Raw genomic sequence first — 17,308 nt, forward strand, 5'->3', positions numbered from 1 at the left:
TGTACAGTCTACTTTTAAGAAAAAAACATTATGTTTTTTTTCTTAAATATCAATATGATAGGAGAGTCAGTCTGGTGTAGTCAAGGCCTGGTGGCTCAGCAGACTGATAGCATTGTGATTAACACCAGCTGTCTGCAATTACTGTAAGTTCGAATCTCACCAGGCTCAAGGTTGACTCAGCCTTCCATCCTTTCTAAGGTAGGTAAATTGAGGACCCAGTTTGTGGGGGCAATAAGCTGACTTTGTATAAATATACAAAAGTATGAAGGCTATTGCTTAACGCATTGTAAGCCGCCCTGAGTCTCCGGAGAAGGGCGGCATATAAATCAAATTAAAAATAAATAAATAAATAAATAAAAATAGTGGTTATGGCATTGGGCTAGAAACTGGGAAACTGTAAGCATAAATCCAGCTAGGTCACTGTGGGCCAGTCAGTTTATCTTTGCAAGGGCAAACCATTTCTGAAAAACTTTGCCAAGAAAACTGCAGGGAGTTGTCTAGGCAGTCTCAGTTGAACACAACTGAATGGATGAAAAAAAACCCCTGAAGAACTATTCATATTTACTGAGGACCAAATTTCACGGAATACAGTGTGATATTCTCTCATCCTTGGCCTCTCTCTGGGTCTTACATTCGGCATGGGATATGATGAAGCCAAAGCTTTTATTAAACATCATATGGCAGACACTGAGCCCCAGGTCCCCAACCTTTATTGCCACTGAATCCAACAGGCACTCTTCTTTTCCCATCAAATTAACCAAATTCAAAATACCTAACTACCAGAGGACCTTTACACTGGCATGATGTCATGCTCTCTCCACAGCTGTCCTAAGGGCGATACAGGAAAATTCCCTAGCTGGAGAGATAGTGTGAATCTGGACACACAGAAACAACAGAGCATGTGTTTTTTTTCAGTGCTTGTGTTACAGAAACATTTGTGCTAGCCTCATTTCATCATTACTGTATAAATATCCTGGTTGTACAGAACTATTTTATATTTCTCTTCTGCTTGTAATTATACCACAACATACAATGTTGTCAGGTTCTGCTCAGCAGTGTTTAGAATCCGTCAGATGATGACCTGTGCCTCAAACTAATCTTAATGAGTATTTGAATTGTTAGTTAAGAGTGTATTGTATTGTATTGCATTGCATTGCATTGCATTGCATTGCATTGCAATAGACTTAGTTATCCACATATTAGTTTTTTGCATTTATCTAATGTTTTTATCCCTCCCTATAGATTTTTTAGACTTGTTTACACACACACTCCTATTTTTGTTTTAAAATTTTATGTAATGTATGTTTTAATATTGTTTAGTTTTTTTAAAAAAAATATTAATTTTCTGTATCTCACATTGCTTATGCAGGTCTATAAAAGTACAAATGTTTGATCTGTGATTTTTTTAAAACAGACACATACACCAGCCATGCCACTTCAGCCCTGCTCACTCCTGATAAAGACACATTCAGTTTAAGAATGGGTAGGCAGTGCATACTTGTAAGCATTTTTTTTTGCATGAAATCTAATGTCCACTACATCACTGGGATGTGTGTGTGTGTGCGTACACGCGCATGCAAATAGTGCATCTGTGTCTCGAGGTGTCTCTGTGTTAAATTTGAATAGACTGATTATTTAGTTTAGTTGAAGTCTTAGATCTTTTTTTCTTTTATTCTTCTGTTGTCTTTATGTTTATTTCATTTCTGCCTCAACTGGTCATGGGGAGTCTTAAACATCATTCAGGATGTCTGATGAATGAATTTTGATGCTAGGCGTGTGTGCAGTTTGCCTGTGAGCATTAAGTAGTCCTGGCTACTTAGCATTCTGTGTTATTTGTCAAGTTGGCACAATACAGAGCTAATTAAGACAGATTTCAGGACGTGTTGATTCAGGGAGCACTGAGAAAAATAGTGATAAGGTGCAGGTTGCTGCCTAGCTTGCTCTACAAAAATATCTGGAACAGATTTTGCAGTGATTACCATTACCATAGCATCATTGTTTGGTAAGAAGTTTTTTGGTAATCTGTGCATGTGTGGTTTAGCTAATGATATATGATTTGGCAAGTTTTGGGAATAACTTTATATTGCACAAAACAGATGGCTTTCCCTCGGCATTTAGGCTCTAATTATGCCATGTGGCTTTTGAATCATGTGGCATTCACTAATATAGATCCCGCCTTGAAAAGCTGCCTGTTCCATTGCTCTGATATCAGGAGCCTGCAAGTAGTTGCCCAACAATACCTATGTTGATGTCTTTTCAGTGCTTTGAACCTGGCTGTGCTTTTCTGTGCCATCCTGTTCCTGTGACAATTGACCCAATTCATAATATATAGTACGTAATTATTTTGTCAGAATCTTAAGCAGAAGGGAGAGGCATGCATACATACATTTTAAGAGAGCCTATACTGAAATCTTTACAGATTGTTGCAACCCAAGGCAGGTTTGGATTGAGTACAATCTGTTAAATGTTAATTTAATTATAACAAGAAATGAATCTGTTTATTTTTAACAATGTTCAGTACAAAGGTTTATTTCAAAATATGCTTTTGATATTTTCAGCAGAAAAGACTGCTGCAATGAATCGAAACATTAAAACCTTTGCTGAACACTAGTGTTAATTAAGAATGTTTCACATAGGCCTCAAAAACTCCGGATTTTTTTAGGTCAGATCTGGAAGGTAGTTTTCATACCTTTCAATTCTATACCTCTTTGTCTTTCTATTTTGAAAAATAAAATAAATAATCCAGCTAACACTTCTTCAGCACAGATTGCTGCTACCTGGTTAAATTACTTTCAGTAGCAACTTAAGGTACGTATGCTTATTTAATAATGCTTATTTAATAATAAGTAACAACAAAGGACTCTATAAAAAGGACAAGCGGAATGTGGAAGCTGATTACTGACACTAGACACCAGATTTAGCAAGCACAGCTGGTCCGTCCTTCCCCAGTTCCCCAGACGTGTTGTATTTTTATTTAAATTGTACTGATTATTTCTGAGTGGATACATATCATATTAGTATATTCTTCTTCTTTATTCTCATGCTTTTGTGGGACAAATGCGGGAGGATTCTTTTCACTATGTGTAAATCAGCAGTCCTGAAAATTTTATTAGGGTGGAAGCACTTTTCCAAACAGAAGCAAATCTTTCCAGGATAACCTCTTCTGAAAACTTTTTCATAAATAACTTGATGTTAACTTGAAGTCGGTACTAGTATTTCTTTTCATAGCTAGTTTGAAAAAAAAATCCACAATTAGTTTTTTCCCCCCTGTTTTCTTTTTGATATACCATTATTATCCATTTTTGCAGTCCAGATATGGTAGCCCTGACTTAGCCTTTGCAGATACCATGATAATAGAAATAACAATAGCACTTCTCTGTAGTGCTTTAAGCACTCTGAGAGGTTTATAGAGTCAGCATATTGCCACCAGCAATCTGAGTCCTCATTTTACCGACCTCGGAAAGATGGAAGGCTGAGTCAACCTCGAGCTCTCAAGATCAAACTCCAGGCTGTGGGCAGAGTTAGCCTTCAATGCTATATTTTATTCACTGTGCCACCAGGGCTCTAGTGATATTTTGTTACACTGATACTGCAGTGGGGGAAAGCTGTCTTTGAACAGCTGTAATTCATTAGCCCTGGAAAGCACTAATAACTATAGAAAGCAATGGTTTTCAATCACTTTTGTCATTCCAATCATTGTCTATTACTATACACATTCCCCCACCACCACCACATTGTCCTGCACTGCCAGTGTTACCCGTTTTACATTCAAAGGTGCTATCTAAAGACTTTGTGATTCACATAAACCGTATCATTATTTTGCCAGATGCCTGTTGCCATAAAACTGTCTTGATCTTTTACTGTTGTCTCAAGGCTTTGCTTATTTCAATCTGATTTTTGGTATGCATTTTATACTGCCAAAGCCTGACTTTAATATGATCTTACTTTGTTCTTGACGTTATGCTATGCCAGGATTTACTTTGCAATTTGGTTTATTCCTGATTTAATTCATATAACTGGCTGGGCTTGGCATAAAATAATGATAAGCTATAATTTACAGATCTTGATATTCAATTAAAGTCAAAAACCATTTGGTTTAATGTGATATGTAAACCTAGCCCTATATTAGCTAAATGACTGATCCATCTATTTCTCTTTGTTAGACTAAATTTAAAATTTCTATATATTTTTTTCAGAGTGTATATTATATGCAATGTGTTTAGGCACATTACCCACTCACATTTATCCACATTTGGTGCTTTCAATTTCATATGGCAGTTTAATATTCTTGCTAGTCTGCAGAATTGCCAGGGGACAAGATCTTGTAACCATAGGTTATTCGGGGCTGACACATCTTGCTGTGTAGGGGACACATTACAATCTCAATGTTTTTCACATCTCCAAACCCCTTTGTATTCTTTCAGTAATGAGATCCCACTGAGCATAATCTTATACGTAACATTTGGGTATTCTAACTCATCATCTGTTCCCTTGTATCCATGGTTTCAGCAACTTGCATGATACTATGATTCCTGTGGTTTCTAATCTTTTGCAGCCTTTCAAATAAAAATAAAAGTAACAAGGACCTTTCTTTTTCAGAAAAGATGCGCTTTCATTTCCACTCATTCAGGAGTGCTCTGAGAACAGCCAGTTCCTAAGCAGCAGGCCTAAATATTGTGATTAAGATCAGCAGCTATGTTTGAAAGACAGAGCAAGTTTCTTAATATGTCCTAAGAGATCATCTTTGCCTATCTGGGTGTTGGCTTCTGGATTTTTTTATTTCCTGCTTAACTTTTTCTTATTGTCTTCTTTGAATGGAGTGTAATTCAGTGGTGGGTTTCTACTGGCTTGCCCTGGTTCGGGCAAACCGGTAGAGGTGGCGGCCACCCGCCCAGATGTTATCACGGACAGTCTTGAATTGAGATATTTGATTGTGAATGTACTAATAGCGGCTAGAATTGTATTTGCTAAAAATTGGAAAAATGAGAAAATCCCAACACAAGAAGAAGTTATTAAGAAAATAATGGAATGTGCTGAAATGAGTAAATTGACATTTGAAATGAAAGAACAAGAAGTTAAACAATATTATAATATATGGGACTTATTTTATCAATGGTTAGATAAAAAAATATGGAAATGAAATATTTATTTATTTATTTTTATTTTATTAGGTTTATTTTATTAGGCTTATATGCCGCCCTATCTCCAACGGACTCATAAAATATGATCTTTTTAATACAAGTAATGTAAAATTATATAAAATATAATATAAAGATGTACTATTATTGGAGCGATTTAAGAGGATGATATGAATGGTATAATATAAATTACCTTAATTTTAGAATATCTGGTATGAAACAAGGGAAGAAGCAGCCATAGTTAAATATATGATTAATCAGGATAATAAATGTATGGATACACATGAATAAGATGAAGACACACAAAAGACTTGTAACCAACCGACACACTGTTTGTATTTGTAATTGAAGATGGTTTTTTATTTGTTTTTTTAAAATATTTGTTTAAAAAAAAATTTTTTTTCAAAAAAAAAAAAAGAAGGGACACGCACGCTCACAATTCCGAACCGGTAGCGAAGGTAAGTGGAACTCACTACTGGTGTAATTGTGTGTAAAATATTAACACCAGGCAAACAATCAAGCAGAAAACAATACCCTAATTAAGGAACTACCAAGGAGAAAACCACCACCCTTACCAACACTAGCAGGCCAAGCTACTGTCTATAAATAGGAACCTCCCCATCCCATTATTACCTAGTTGAGTAATGAAACATCTGCAAGCAAACACCAGGCACAGAGCCCATCAAGGACTCATCCATAGTTTCAGCTCTGAACTGCATATATTCTTTTCTATTGGAAATATATGACTGTCTGATATGGATTCTTAAATGAAACCATTTCACTCTAGTATTTTGAAGCAAATGGTACTTAGGTTTTCTTGTTCACAGTCATATAATGCAGGTGTCCCATTCACAGAGCAAAAGACTGAAAGAGTTGGTTAAAATTTGATAGTCTACTTTAGAGCTATGTAGCGGAGAGAAAGCTATTGTCTCATCTTCTCCACCTGGGAACTGTTATTCAGGCAGGAGAGGCTGCTTCATATTTTATCACTGTTCCAACCAACGTCTGGTCCTGTAGTAAAGATATTCTCTCCCCATGACTTTCCAAATGTTCAGCAACTGGGTCTCCTATCAGCATCTTACTTCTTATCCCTTCGACCAAATGCTAGCCCTAAAGTCTGTTCTGTGTAAGCAAAGCCTCTTTTAAGGAACAAAAGTGAGGTAATGGCAGCTAAATTCTGAAGCATACCTACATTTTCAATTTTTAAAATTTACATATAATCTAAATTTTCTTCTAGATTCTAAAAACATAATTAGAAGTTATCAAAATATTGTGTTACTTTGCAATAATTCCATTAGAAGACATGTCTTGAAATTTCCAGAGTTGTCTATGGGCATATTGATCATCAATAAATGCAGTAGTCTGGCCAATTAGTAGACTTATTATATCTGTAGACCCTGCATTGAGTGCCAATACATTCCCAGTGCAATCCAAAATGCTGTTTTTAAATTATAAAACCATATATGCCTTTGCACCTAGATACCAGCAGAACTGCTTTCTCTAAGCAGAATTTTAGAATAGACTAGAATAACAGAGTTGCAAGGGACCTTGTAGGTCATCCAGTCCAACCCCTTGCTCAAGCAGGAGACCCTATACCATTTCTGACAGATGGCTCTCCAGGCTCTTCTTAAAAGCTTACAGTGATTAAGCACCCACAACTTTTGAAGGCAAGCTATTCCATGGCTTGATTGTTCTCACTGTCGGAAAATTTCTCCTTATTTCTAGGCTGAATTTCTCCTTGATCAGTTTCCATCCATTATTCCTTGTCTGGCCTTCAGTGCTTTGAAAAATAGGTTGATCCCTTCCTCTCTGTCACAGCTCTTCAAATATTGGAACACTGCTATCATGTCTCCCCTGGTCCTTCTCTTCACTAGACTAGCCATATCCAGTTCCTGCAACCATTCTTCATATGTTTTAGCCTCCAGTCCCCTAACCACCCTTGTTGTTCTTCTCTGCATTCTTTCTAGAGTATCAACATCTTTTTTATAGTGTGGTGACCAAAACTGGATGCAGTATTCTAGGTGTGGTCTTACTAAGGCTTTATAGAGTGTTTTAGTACCTCACTTGATCTTGATTGAATCCCTCTGTTAACACAATTTAGGATTGCATTGGCTTTTTTGGCTGCCGCTGTACACTGCTGGCTCATATTTAATTGATTGTCCATTAAGACTCCAAGATCCCTCTCACAGTTACTGCTATTAAGCCAGGTTTCACCCAATCTATATGGGAATTGACAATTCTCCTAGGAGAAACTGCTGATGATACCCCATCTTCATGAGGTAAAGAAAACTGAGGTAAGAAACAGTTGTTTCTCGATTAAGATATGGAAAAATCTTCTCCGGAACTAGCCTGATGTCTTTCTGATTGCCTTCTATAATTTGATTAAGTTGTAGCTCTTCTGGAGAACATTTGGGGATTGATTTTCTTTTTTTGTCATCTATAATTATTGTCTCTATATTCTGTTGAATGATTGCTCATTATTTTATTGTACCATGACCATTGTATGGGATTTTTTTCCCCTAAGCTATCATGATTTCCCCAGATGAGAAAGAGGAAGGGAGGGAGGGAGAGAGGGAGAAGAAAAGGAAGACATGTCTGGAATGGGTGTTTGAGTACTCAGGTGAGCCTTTTAACCCCCAGCGTTTAAATGTAATGGTAGAATGAATGTTTTCCTGTCAGACACTTTCTACTACAGCGTAGAATTTGGATCTACTGAACTGAAGTTTTAAGGTCCTATATAGTAGAGAGTAAGGCTATGATCTTGATGGAGATATGCAGGAACTGGCATATTTACAGGCAGCCCCTAGGCAAAAGGGGCTGAAACATTTTTTAAATTGACAACAGCCAGATAACATTCAGAAATAGTCCAGATAGAGGCCTCCCTAATTCACTGAATTAGGAGCAGGAGGAGCAGTGGTGGGTTGCCCCCGGTTCGGACCAGTTCGCTAGAACTGGTAGTAAAACCAGCAGGAGGTCCCGCACACCACTCTGGATGTCATCATTGGTGATCTGCGCATGCGCAGAAGCTTCTGCACATGTGCAGAGGCAAGGTGCGTGTGCGATCCCATTCTGAAATGGTAGTAAAGGTAAGTAGAACCCACCCCTAAGGAGGAGGATTACAGTTAGAATTGCAATATTCTGTTATTGTAGCCATTTAGTACATGTGACTTGCATTTTTATGGAATTGATTTCAGGGATGATCTTCCTAGTGGGGGGTTGACATATATAGAGAAAAATCTATGGTGTTCATCCAGATAGGAAAACCTTTGAACTAGCATATCATCATGAGTTATGGAGAGTCAAATAGTATTTGAAGCAGGGGAATAAATGTTGCAAAGCTTTGCACAGATACAGGCAGTTAGAGATTTGTGAGCTCTAACCTTAACCATAACCATAACCCCATATCTGATACATGTCAGCAGGACAAAAAACCCTCTCCTTTCTCATCCCAACTTATCTCATAGGGCTGTTGTGTGGAAAATAAGAGGAGGGGGGTGCTGGGTATGCTACTTTGAGCTTTTGACCAAAAGAAGGGCTCTGTAAACCAAATAAATATGTACGTACATGCATGGGGTGTTGTTTTTTTTACTTGGTTGTTTGTACTGTGTCTTAGCAAATGTATCATCATCATTGTCATCCATCTTTCCTACAGAGGAGAGGGTAGATTTTTATGGCAGAGATTAGACTATTTATTACTATCCAGCCGGATCATAAATGATGGTTTGGCAAAAGATTAGGCAGATAATAGATACAATTTTGCCTGAGCATCCAACCCTGCTCCTAAAATCCACATGGCATTCACCAAATGGCTGTGGAGTTTGCTTTATGACTGTTATGTTAACAACTGCCACAAAAAGTCATAAATTAGGTGAGTCATATGATGACCTCCTATGGGAGTTCAACTCCACAAGTCACAACTTACAATTTACAACCATGTTTTGTAGGCTATATTGCTTTGTAAGTCGAGGACTACCTGTACATCATAGTCTATCTATCAAGGACATCTGGGTTAGCCCTTCTCGAGATAGTAACAGACAAGCATTCACTGCACTCCTTGGCTCACCTGTAATTGACACCAGCCTAAAATGAAGCCATGCATATGCAAAAGGATCCTTTTCTGAATAGAGAACCTTAAATAATCTTTACTTCTGGACTCATGCATGTTTTAGAATGGCTCCACATGTTGATGGTGGAGCTGCAACTGAAGTATATGTCAGTACTGGCACTTAGGCATCCATCATCTCAATAGGTGCATTAAACTTGTGGTACCACGAGCTAATATGTTGAATAATAGTTTCTGAGTGCACAGTATCCATGTTGCTATTCACAAACAATTCCACAGATGTAACTCCTTTTACATACACAAGGCATTCTGTGGCAATTATAATCGAACTATTGGCACCCAACTAAAAAGGTATAATTTTAAAACGCTTGTTTGCATTAAGAGAATATATGTTTCATTTGTTCCTGCAGTGGTTCTGATTTCTAATTCCTTTTCCCACCACGTCTCTTCTAAAGAACCTCTTTTCTCTTTCTGTCTCGTGCCAAGGCCTCTGGTGATGTGTCCTTTATCATCTGCCTGTATTCTCTTAGCGAGCTCTATCTCACAAACTTAAGAACTGTGACTGTGAAAATTGCAAAGGGCTTGTCTAATTCTTTCTAGAGATCAAGGAGAAAGCGTGAAGTGGAATAAAGTGCCTCATGGTTTGCAGCTGCTCCAGGTACATAAATAACGCGGGCAGAAAAAAAAGCACTGGCAGCAGCCGAACTTTTGGCATTCTCTTTTTTTCTGAAATATTTTTGCCAGGCTCCACTGAAGCTTTATTCCTTCTTTTTACACAAAACAGGGATATTCACTCCAGTTTGTAGTACAGCTTGCATCTAGATCCCTTTTACAGGAAATAGTATATATGTTTATGCTTCTGATATCAGAATAAGTCATTTTTATTAAGAGGAGGAGCCCATCCCAAGTAAAATCAAGTAGCTGAATTCCACTGATTTCAGTGGGAGAATCAAAGAAAGACTTAAATGTGTATTTATGAAATGTGTGTGATACATGAAAGCTACATTTGACCAATTATGTTAAAAGCGTGCAACTAAAAGTATACAGAAAGATAGGTCGTCTTGGTTCTGTCTATTTATACTGAAATGCTTGTTTGCTGAAAGCAGACGAAAACCTTTGGGGGGAAAATTTGCCAGACTTATCCTAGAAGGCCAGAAACAATTCAGTTCAAATGCTTTCACCAGTCTACTTTGTAAATCCCATGAATTGTATGCCAATTCATGTAGATAGATAAGCTTTTATCATGATTTATGTGGCAGTATTTGATTGATTCTCATTAGGATTCAAACCAGTAGTGGGTTTCCCCTGGTTCAGACCGGTTCACAAGAACCGGTAGTAAAACCAGCGGGAGGCTCCACCCACCACCCTGGATGTTGTCATAGGAGATCTGCGCATGTGCATGTGTGCACACGATCCTGTTGCAAACCGGTAGTAAAGGTAAGTAGAACCTACCCCTGATTCAAACCCTTTTAATCTGAAACTTTGGGTTTGAATTTTGTTATTTTGCTGAGTGTGAATCCCATTCTTAGACAAACCTTCTAAAGTATCATCTACAGAGTGATGCTTATTGATACCGTCTTCTAATTTGTCAGTACTGATATTTGATGAGAAGAAGAGTATTGTGTGACACATTCAGAAAAACACTCCCTGATATGAAGAGCATCGTATTTTTAATAGTCATTATGGTAAAATTCTTGTTATCCAAGAAAATAACTTATTAGATTATTTTCACTGGTTTTGTTGGTGAAAATCATTGTTACTATTGCAATTTCTATTTGTATGTTTTGCAGGCTTCTTGAACGTATGGTTTCTTCTAAACTGCAAAAAAATTCTATTCATTTAGAGCTATAGTTCTCATCATCCACAGTTATTTTGGTCATGGTGATGGGAGTAGTCCAAGTAATGTGGAAATACCAGGTTGATAAAAGTTAACTTAAATTCTTCTTTTTTGTGTGCATTTGCCTTCAAGTGGTGTTGACTCCTGGCAAGTGCCTGTATAAATCCCCACAATTTTCTTGGTAACAAGTGATTTGCCCTTGCCTCCTCCTTCAGATGGTTAAAAACAGTTTAAAACTATCAGTTGTTGCAGAAATATTAGAGAACAATAAGCATCAGTAGACATGACTTTGCACATTTTTAAAAATCCAGAATAATACAAAGATATTCATGAAATATTTCCATGTATTGCGAGATAAACAGCAAGTGAGTATTACTGGAAAAGAAATAGGGTGCACAATCCTAAAATGTTCTTCCCCTAACTGCAAACATTTTTCTGTGGGTGGTCTGGAAGACACATAATCTATAGGTAGGTTGGTACAAAGTGTTAAATATGGAGAGTATTTTCTCAAACTAGAGGCTTTGAGGTCAGTACAATTATCTTGAATTGAATTCAGAAAAAGACAATGATTGTAAACACATTTCTTTGAACTTGATAATAAGTTTTCCCATGCAATCTTGCCAAGAAATCATATCTGCTGCTTACTGCTTTTTGTGTTGTTGATAGATATATTAATAACAAGAAAAACAGCAGCAAACATAGACAGATACACATACAAGCAGAGCTCCACATATACCACATATACTAGAAAGTCTTTAAAGAATTTCTCATTGTGGTATATACTAATCAGCATCTGGAGCACCTGAACTCCATCTGCCAAAAACTGTTTATGGATTAAATGAAAATGACCACAACCAGGACAGAATCCAGGTCAACAGATGCTAAATAATTCAGTATACTGATTTATTAATCAAAGGCCATAATTTGCCACCTGATCTTTGACTTGAATTATAGTACAAAAATATGGGTGGTACTTTCATCAGATGATTTCCAACATGTTATGAAAATCAAAAGTATGTTTAAAATGAGACACTAATTCTTTGGTTTAAATTTTACCTTAGAAGCTGCAAATTATGGTTTTTGTTCCATGTAGATATTCTTAATGAGTTTCTGTTCTTTAAAATGAATAATCTAAATAGTCATGCTTTTCAGTTGACCATTTCACTTTTAATGATAAACAGAAATAATTTGTTTGACCTTTCTCTTTGTTCTGCAACCTAATGCACAGTAGTCACAAGCAATGATGAATGGCTTGGTACTCTTTTTCCTGTTCTTCTTTTCAGTTGATCAGAAATAGCAGGAGCTTTTCCTGGGTCTGCGGCGGGGGTGGTGGTGGGGGGGCTGGTCATAAATTCTTGTCATAAACATCCACTTTAAACTTAGTCCTTTTTGTTATCAAGAAACAGTTGATAATAAAAACAATAAGACTAAAAAAGAAAATGAATGCATCATTGAACAAGAAATCCGAACAAAGTATACGGGAAGTGAAGCACAACTGCAGTTCATTCCTCTTGAGCTCAGATATCATTGTTTTGCGAAGTGCAGGAGGAGAAAAACACCTAACATCTTTAGAAGCTAAGCTTCCCTCTTGGTCTTCCAACCAGTTTTTCAGATACAAAATCCCACAGTCACAATGCCATGGATTCCTAGATAGATTGATGATCTTCAACACCTGAAGATGGTCAAATGCTCCTGCAGGTATCGTGGCTAGCTTGTTGCCTTGGAGGTACAACTCTTGTGTTTGACTTGGCAAAAGTGGAAGCACCATCATTCCCATGAAGCTACAGTTCAGTTTTAGTGGACTGTTTCCTGGTGGAGAGCATGTACAGTGGTGTGGACAGTGGCTTGCAAAGGCAGCTTCAAGAAACAGAAGAATCAATAAGCCTTGACATGGCATCATCCTGAAAATTTAAATGAGGATAACCGTATAAAGAAATAAATTAGTGTAAGTTTATGAACATTTAGTTTTGGTCAACATTCTCCACAATAAACGTGTAAAATATGTTGAAATAACTCAGGGGTATCCAACCTTGGCAACTTTGAGACTTGTGCATTTCAACTCCCAGAAATCTTCATCCAACATGGCTGGCTGGGGAATTCTCGGAATTGAAGTCCATAGATCTTTGGACACCCCTGATGTAAATTAATATCTCATGCTCATCATATATTTGAATAGGTGATTTAATATTTTGTGCTGCTTATAAAAGATTCCCCTTGGAGTTGAGGTTTACTTTAATATTATAGTTAAAAATATTTTCATATCAGACATAGAATGAATTTAGGTTTTGCAATATATGATAGTCTACATCTAAGTTGAATCTTCTCCTGACTGCCCCTTTCAGATAAGAAATCAATACTTTTATAAGCAGCCAGCAGGAAGGGAAAGTTAATTTTCATACAAACAATTTATTTCTCATTGTGTTAGATCATCTGTGAAGCACATGAAGCATGTTTTCCTTCAAAGGTAAGCACTGATATTTACGAAGGCTTATGCATAGAAATGTTTTTCTCAGTTCTCAAGTTCAGGTCTGACTCTTTTCAGTTCCTAAATGGAATTGTGGGAACAACCTACTTACAGAGAAATGCATTAGGATGCTCAGAATGCAACATTTTTTACAGAATAAATTAAACATATTCAGCCCTAGGGGATGTTGTTTTCAAATTATGGGAAAATGGATTCCAGTAGGTTTTGAAGTGGAGGATCACAATTTTTTTACGGAATAAAAAAAAATCAAAACTTGAGGAAACTGCTATGCCTATGCAAAATTTAAAGAGTTGGGATATAGTATAACACTGACTTACTAGATTTCACTTGAACAGTCATAAAAGAGTGATCTGTCAAAGGAGGAGGAATGGACAGATTATTAAATTTAATTCACATCTGTGATCACCAGGAACTTATTGGGTAATCATGAGAAAGGCATTATCAGAATCCTTTCTGCGTTATAGAATTATTTTAAGAATAAAGTAAGTGGACATTTATTATCTCAGTGGAGGAAGGATAGGAATATCACAAAAGCAGCCAGTTATGCATATCCTGCCCCTATTTACAGGTAGTCCTTGATTTATGACCACAGTTGAGCCCAAAATTGCTAAGTGAGACATTTGTTAAATGAGTTTTGCCCCATTTTACGACCTTTTTTGCCACAATTGTTAAGTGAATGGTTGTAGTTGTTAAGTTAGTCACACAGGTGTTAAGTGAATCTGACTTCCGCATTGACTTTGCTTCCCAGAAGGTCATAAAAGGGGAAATCACATGAACCCAAGTCACTGCAACCACCTTAAATAGGAACCAGTTCTCAAGCATCTGAATTTGGATCACATAACCATGGTGGGGATGCTGCTATGGTTGTGTGAAAAATGGTCGTAAGTCACTTTTCCAGTGCTGTTATAACTTTGGTCACTAAATTAACTGTTGTAAGTCGAGGACTACCTGCGTGCTGGTGGCACTCTTTTTGAAAGGCTGAAAATGTAGGTCAGTGGAATCATCTGCTTAATAAAGCAACAGATAGGTGGAGCTGAATGCAGAGCAGAAAATAATCTGAAGCTGTTATCTCAGACGTTGCTCATTTCCAAGCTGGTTGGAAAGACAAAAATATGTAGACCCAACCTATATAAAAAACACCTAACTAGCTTTCCCGCCAGGGTTGGGTTCTACTTATCCTTACTACCAGTTCCCAGCAGTAAAGCAAATAACTTTGTGGGCCTTACGTCTGGAGAGAAATGTGTAGAATTCAAGGAACTTTAAAGCAATAGCTGAATATACCACTATGAGCTAAGTGAAGTCGGGAGAGATGGGGGCCCTATTTTGGCCCTTCCCCCTTTGCAGCTGCTGCTGTTTTGCATGTAGCAGCAAATTCGGCTGCATTCCCAAAACAAGGCAAAATGCCTCTCTCTGATAGTAAGCAACAAAATGTGAGGCATGCAATTTTTCAAACAACCCGTTCAAAAAACTTAATTATGCATAATAGGGTAAAAGCAAGTATTTAAAGCAATTAAAGCCATTCATGTAAAATTACTCTTTTATATCATTTATATATGCCCTGAAAATATTAAATGTTTATTTTTTAAAATCTATTTTCATTTTAAAAAGTAGGTCCTCTGTATTTAAGTAAGGACCTGCCAAATTCAGATGTTTCACATGTGAATCTGCTTTTCTATTTCTCCATATAGCTTTCACTTAAATGTTCTGTAGCCCTGAGTATGCTTAGTTCTTTTGGGGTTCCTTCCTTCTGTGGTTTTATTTTAGGGATTGGGGTTTCCATTTCTAGAAATCCTCAAGTGCCCCCTGGATAATCAGCAATAACCTGAACAATGGAAATAGAAACTTTGTTAGTTAGTTAGTGCAAATCCCAAAATACAGAGACTTGCAAATAGAATAGAATGACTATGGCAAAAGAAAGCAAAGATAGTACCAATAGTAATAGGCACCTTGGGCTCAAAACAGCTGGAGCATTACTTGAACATCTTTGGCATTGACGAAATCACCATCAATCAATTTCAAAAGGCAGCTTTACTTGGAATAGCTTACATCCTGCAATGATACTTTTAACCCTATCAAACAATATCTGCCTACGCCTTGGGAAACATTTGATTAATGGATAAAAATGCCAGATCCAGTCTAAACATCTGGCTGACTGTATAGCCAACAAAAACAATAATTTATTTTTATTACCATTGTGGGCTTTTTTTTTTTTTTTGCAGTTTTTTCTTTTTTTCTTTTTAGAAGTATAAAAAGACATAATAAACACCTTTGATACCAGAAAAAGAACTTACCTCAAGCCAAAGACACATGAGAACGTCTTCTGTACACCTTTGCATTCTCTTAATTTTGTTTGTAAATATTTACATTGATTTTCAGCATCTGAAAATCAGCTTTCAACCTGTGCATTTTTCAATATAGGAAAAGATAGAGCTGATTTACAGACCACATCACCTTTCCAAAGTTCTCTGGGAAACTTTTTGCACATGATCCATTTTCAGTGGATGGCATAGTTGTTCCATCTTTCTGTGGGTTGTTACAATGAGAACTGTAAGCAGCAGCACGCCCTATGGAAATCCATTTGATTGGCTATGTAGGAAGTGTCCCGAAGCTTATGAAAGAAGTGGCCGGGGAAGATAAGCTTGTGATACTCCCTCATCCACCATTGCAGCTTAACTCACTCTGTCTCTGGAAGAATTCTCCTGATAACAACATCCTGGTTCCTTCTGATAAGGAGAGCTCTGCTTATTAGAAAAGCTGCACTCCTTCAACAATTCTCCAAGACCTCTAAAGTTTATGTTTCCCAGAGCAACATTTTTACATTCTCTGCTATAACTAACTTCAGTTCTGATTTCCAAAAATATCTTTAAAATAAAGAAGCTTTTTTTTTTAAATATGGACAGTGAAAATTGATACATGTCTACGTCGATGTGAATTCAATTAACAAGAATCAAGGACTTTATTTCAGATGTTGCATATGTTTATAGACATTTCTCCAACTTAAAGCATAGAATGGTAGGACATGTGTGTGGGTTTTCTTTCCATTTTGCCTGCTACATGAAACTCTCATATTCCTAATGAACTTTCTAGAGCAGAAAATATTTTCATGTTAATTTTACATGAAATAAAATAATCTAGGTTTACCTTCACACAAAAACCGATTATCATATATATTGCATTAAACAGGAATAATGAAGGAATTTAAACACCACACGCATAATGGAGCTGCAACTCATTAATTTATAAATGATGCAAAGCTTACAATGCAGTTACATTTCTTTGCACATCATTAGTGAAGGATTTGTTTCCATTGCTTAGGGGTTTTTCAGGCAGTTATCATAAAATAACAAACTGTAATATTTTCAGCAAAGAACAGTATTCTATAAAGCAAAAGAGATCGCTTGTGGTTTTGAAGACTTAGGGGTTTGCAACCCTGGGGTTTCCAATAGAGAAAATCCCCAATCCAGACCAGTTTTCTTTGTGCAACAGCCAGTTATTGGTTCTCTATCGCTTGTTCATTTCTTTTGATGAATTTGGATAATGTTGACCTCCCTTATTTTTAAAAAAATAATGATCCAAAAACTAAAAATGTTGGCTGTCTACTTGTCCTTCCCATGGTATCAATTGATTAATATGAGTGACATAATACTGGCTTGAAACACAGCTGCTGAGCACAAGAGTTCAAGGGCAATGGTTACCCCTTCATTGTAAATTTCTGGATTGAGGCTTCCTTGACTAATTGGCTTAGTTCTTACCTGGTATGCCAACTTTTCCTAGGTCAGGAAGCC

General features: G+C 36.9%; 1 protein-coding gene across 1 annotated transcript; it reads right to left on the reverse strand.

The window, feature by feature from the left end:
• Window positions 1–10,854: 10,854 nt before the first annotated feature.
• Window positions 10,855–16,220, reverse strand: LOC117677618 (platelet glycoprotein IX-like). Its single transcript, XM_087887782.1, has 2 exons — window positions 15,815–16,220; window positions 10,855–12,939 (listed from the first exon to the last, which is right to left on the reverse strand). Exon 2 carries the CDS (start codon window positions 12,936–12,938, stop codon window positions 12,384–12,386), a length of 555 nt encoding a protein of 184 aa, XP_087743908.1. The 5' UTR covers window position 12,939; window positions 15,815–16,220; the 3' UTR covers window positions 10,855–12,383.
• Window positions 16,221–17,308: the final 1,088 nt, after the last annotated feature.

This window comes from Pantherophis guttatus, chromosome 2, assembly GCF_059756535.1.
Source record: "Pantherophis guttatus breed Tessera chromosome 2, ASM5975653v1, whole genome shotgun sequence".
Lineage (NCBI taxonomy): Eukaryota > Metazoa > Chordata > Lepidosauria > Squamata > Colubridae > Pantherophis > Pantherophis guttatus.

Coding starts and splice junctions, on each gene's coding strand:
- LOC117677618 (XM_087887782.1), bottom strand. CDS start 12,938: ATGATGCCATGTCAAGGCTTATTGATTCTTCTGTTTCTTGAAGCTGCC.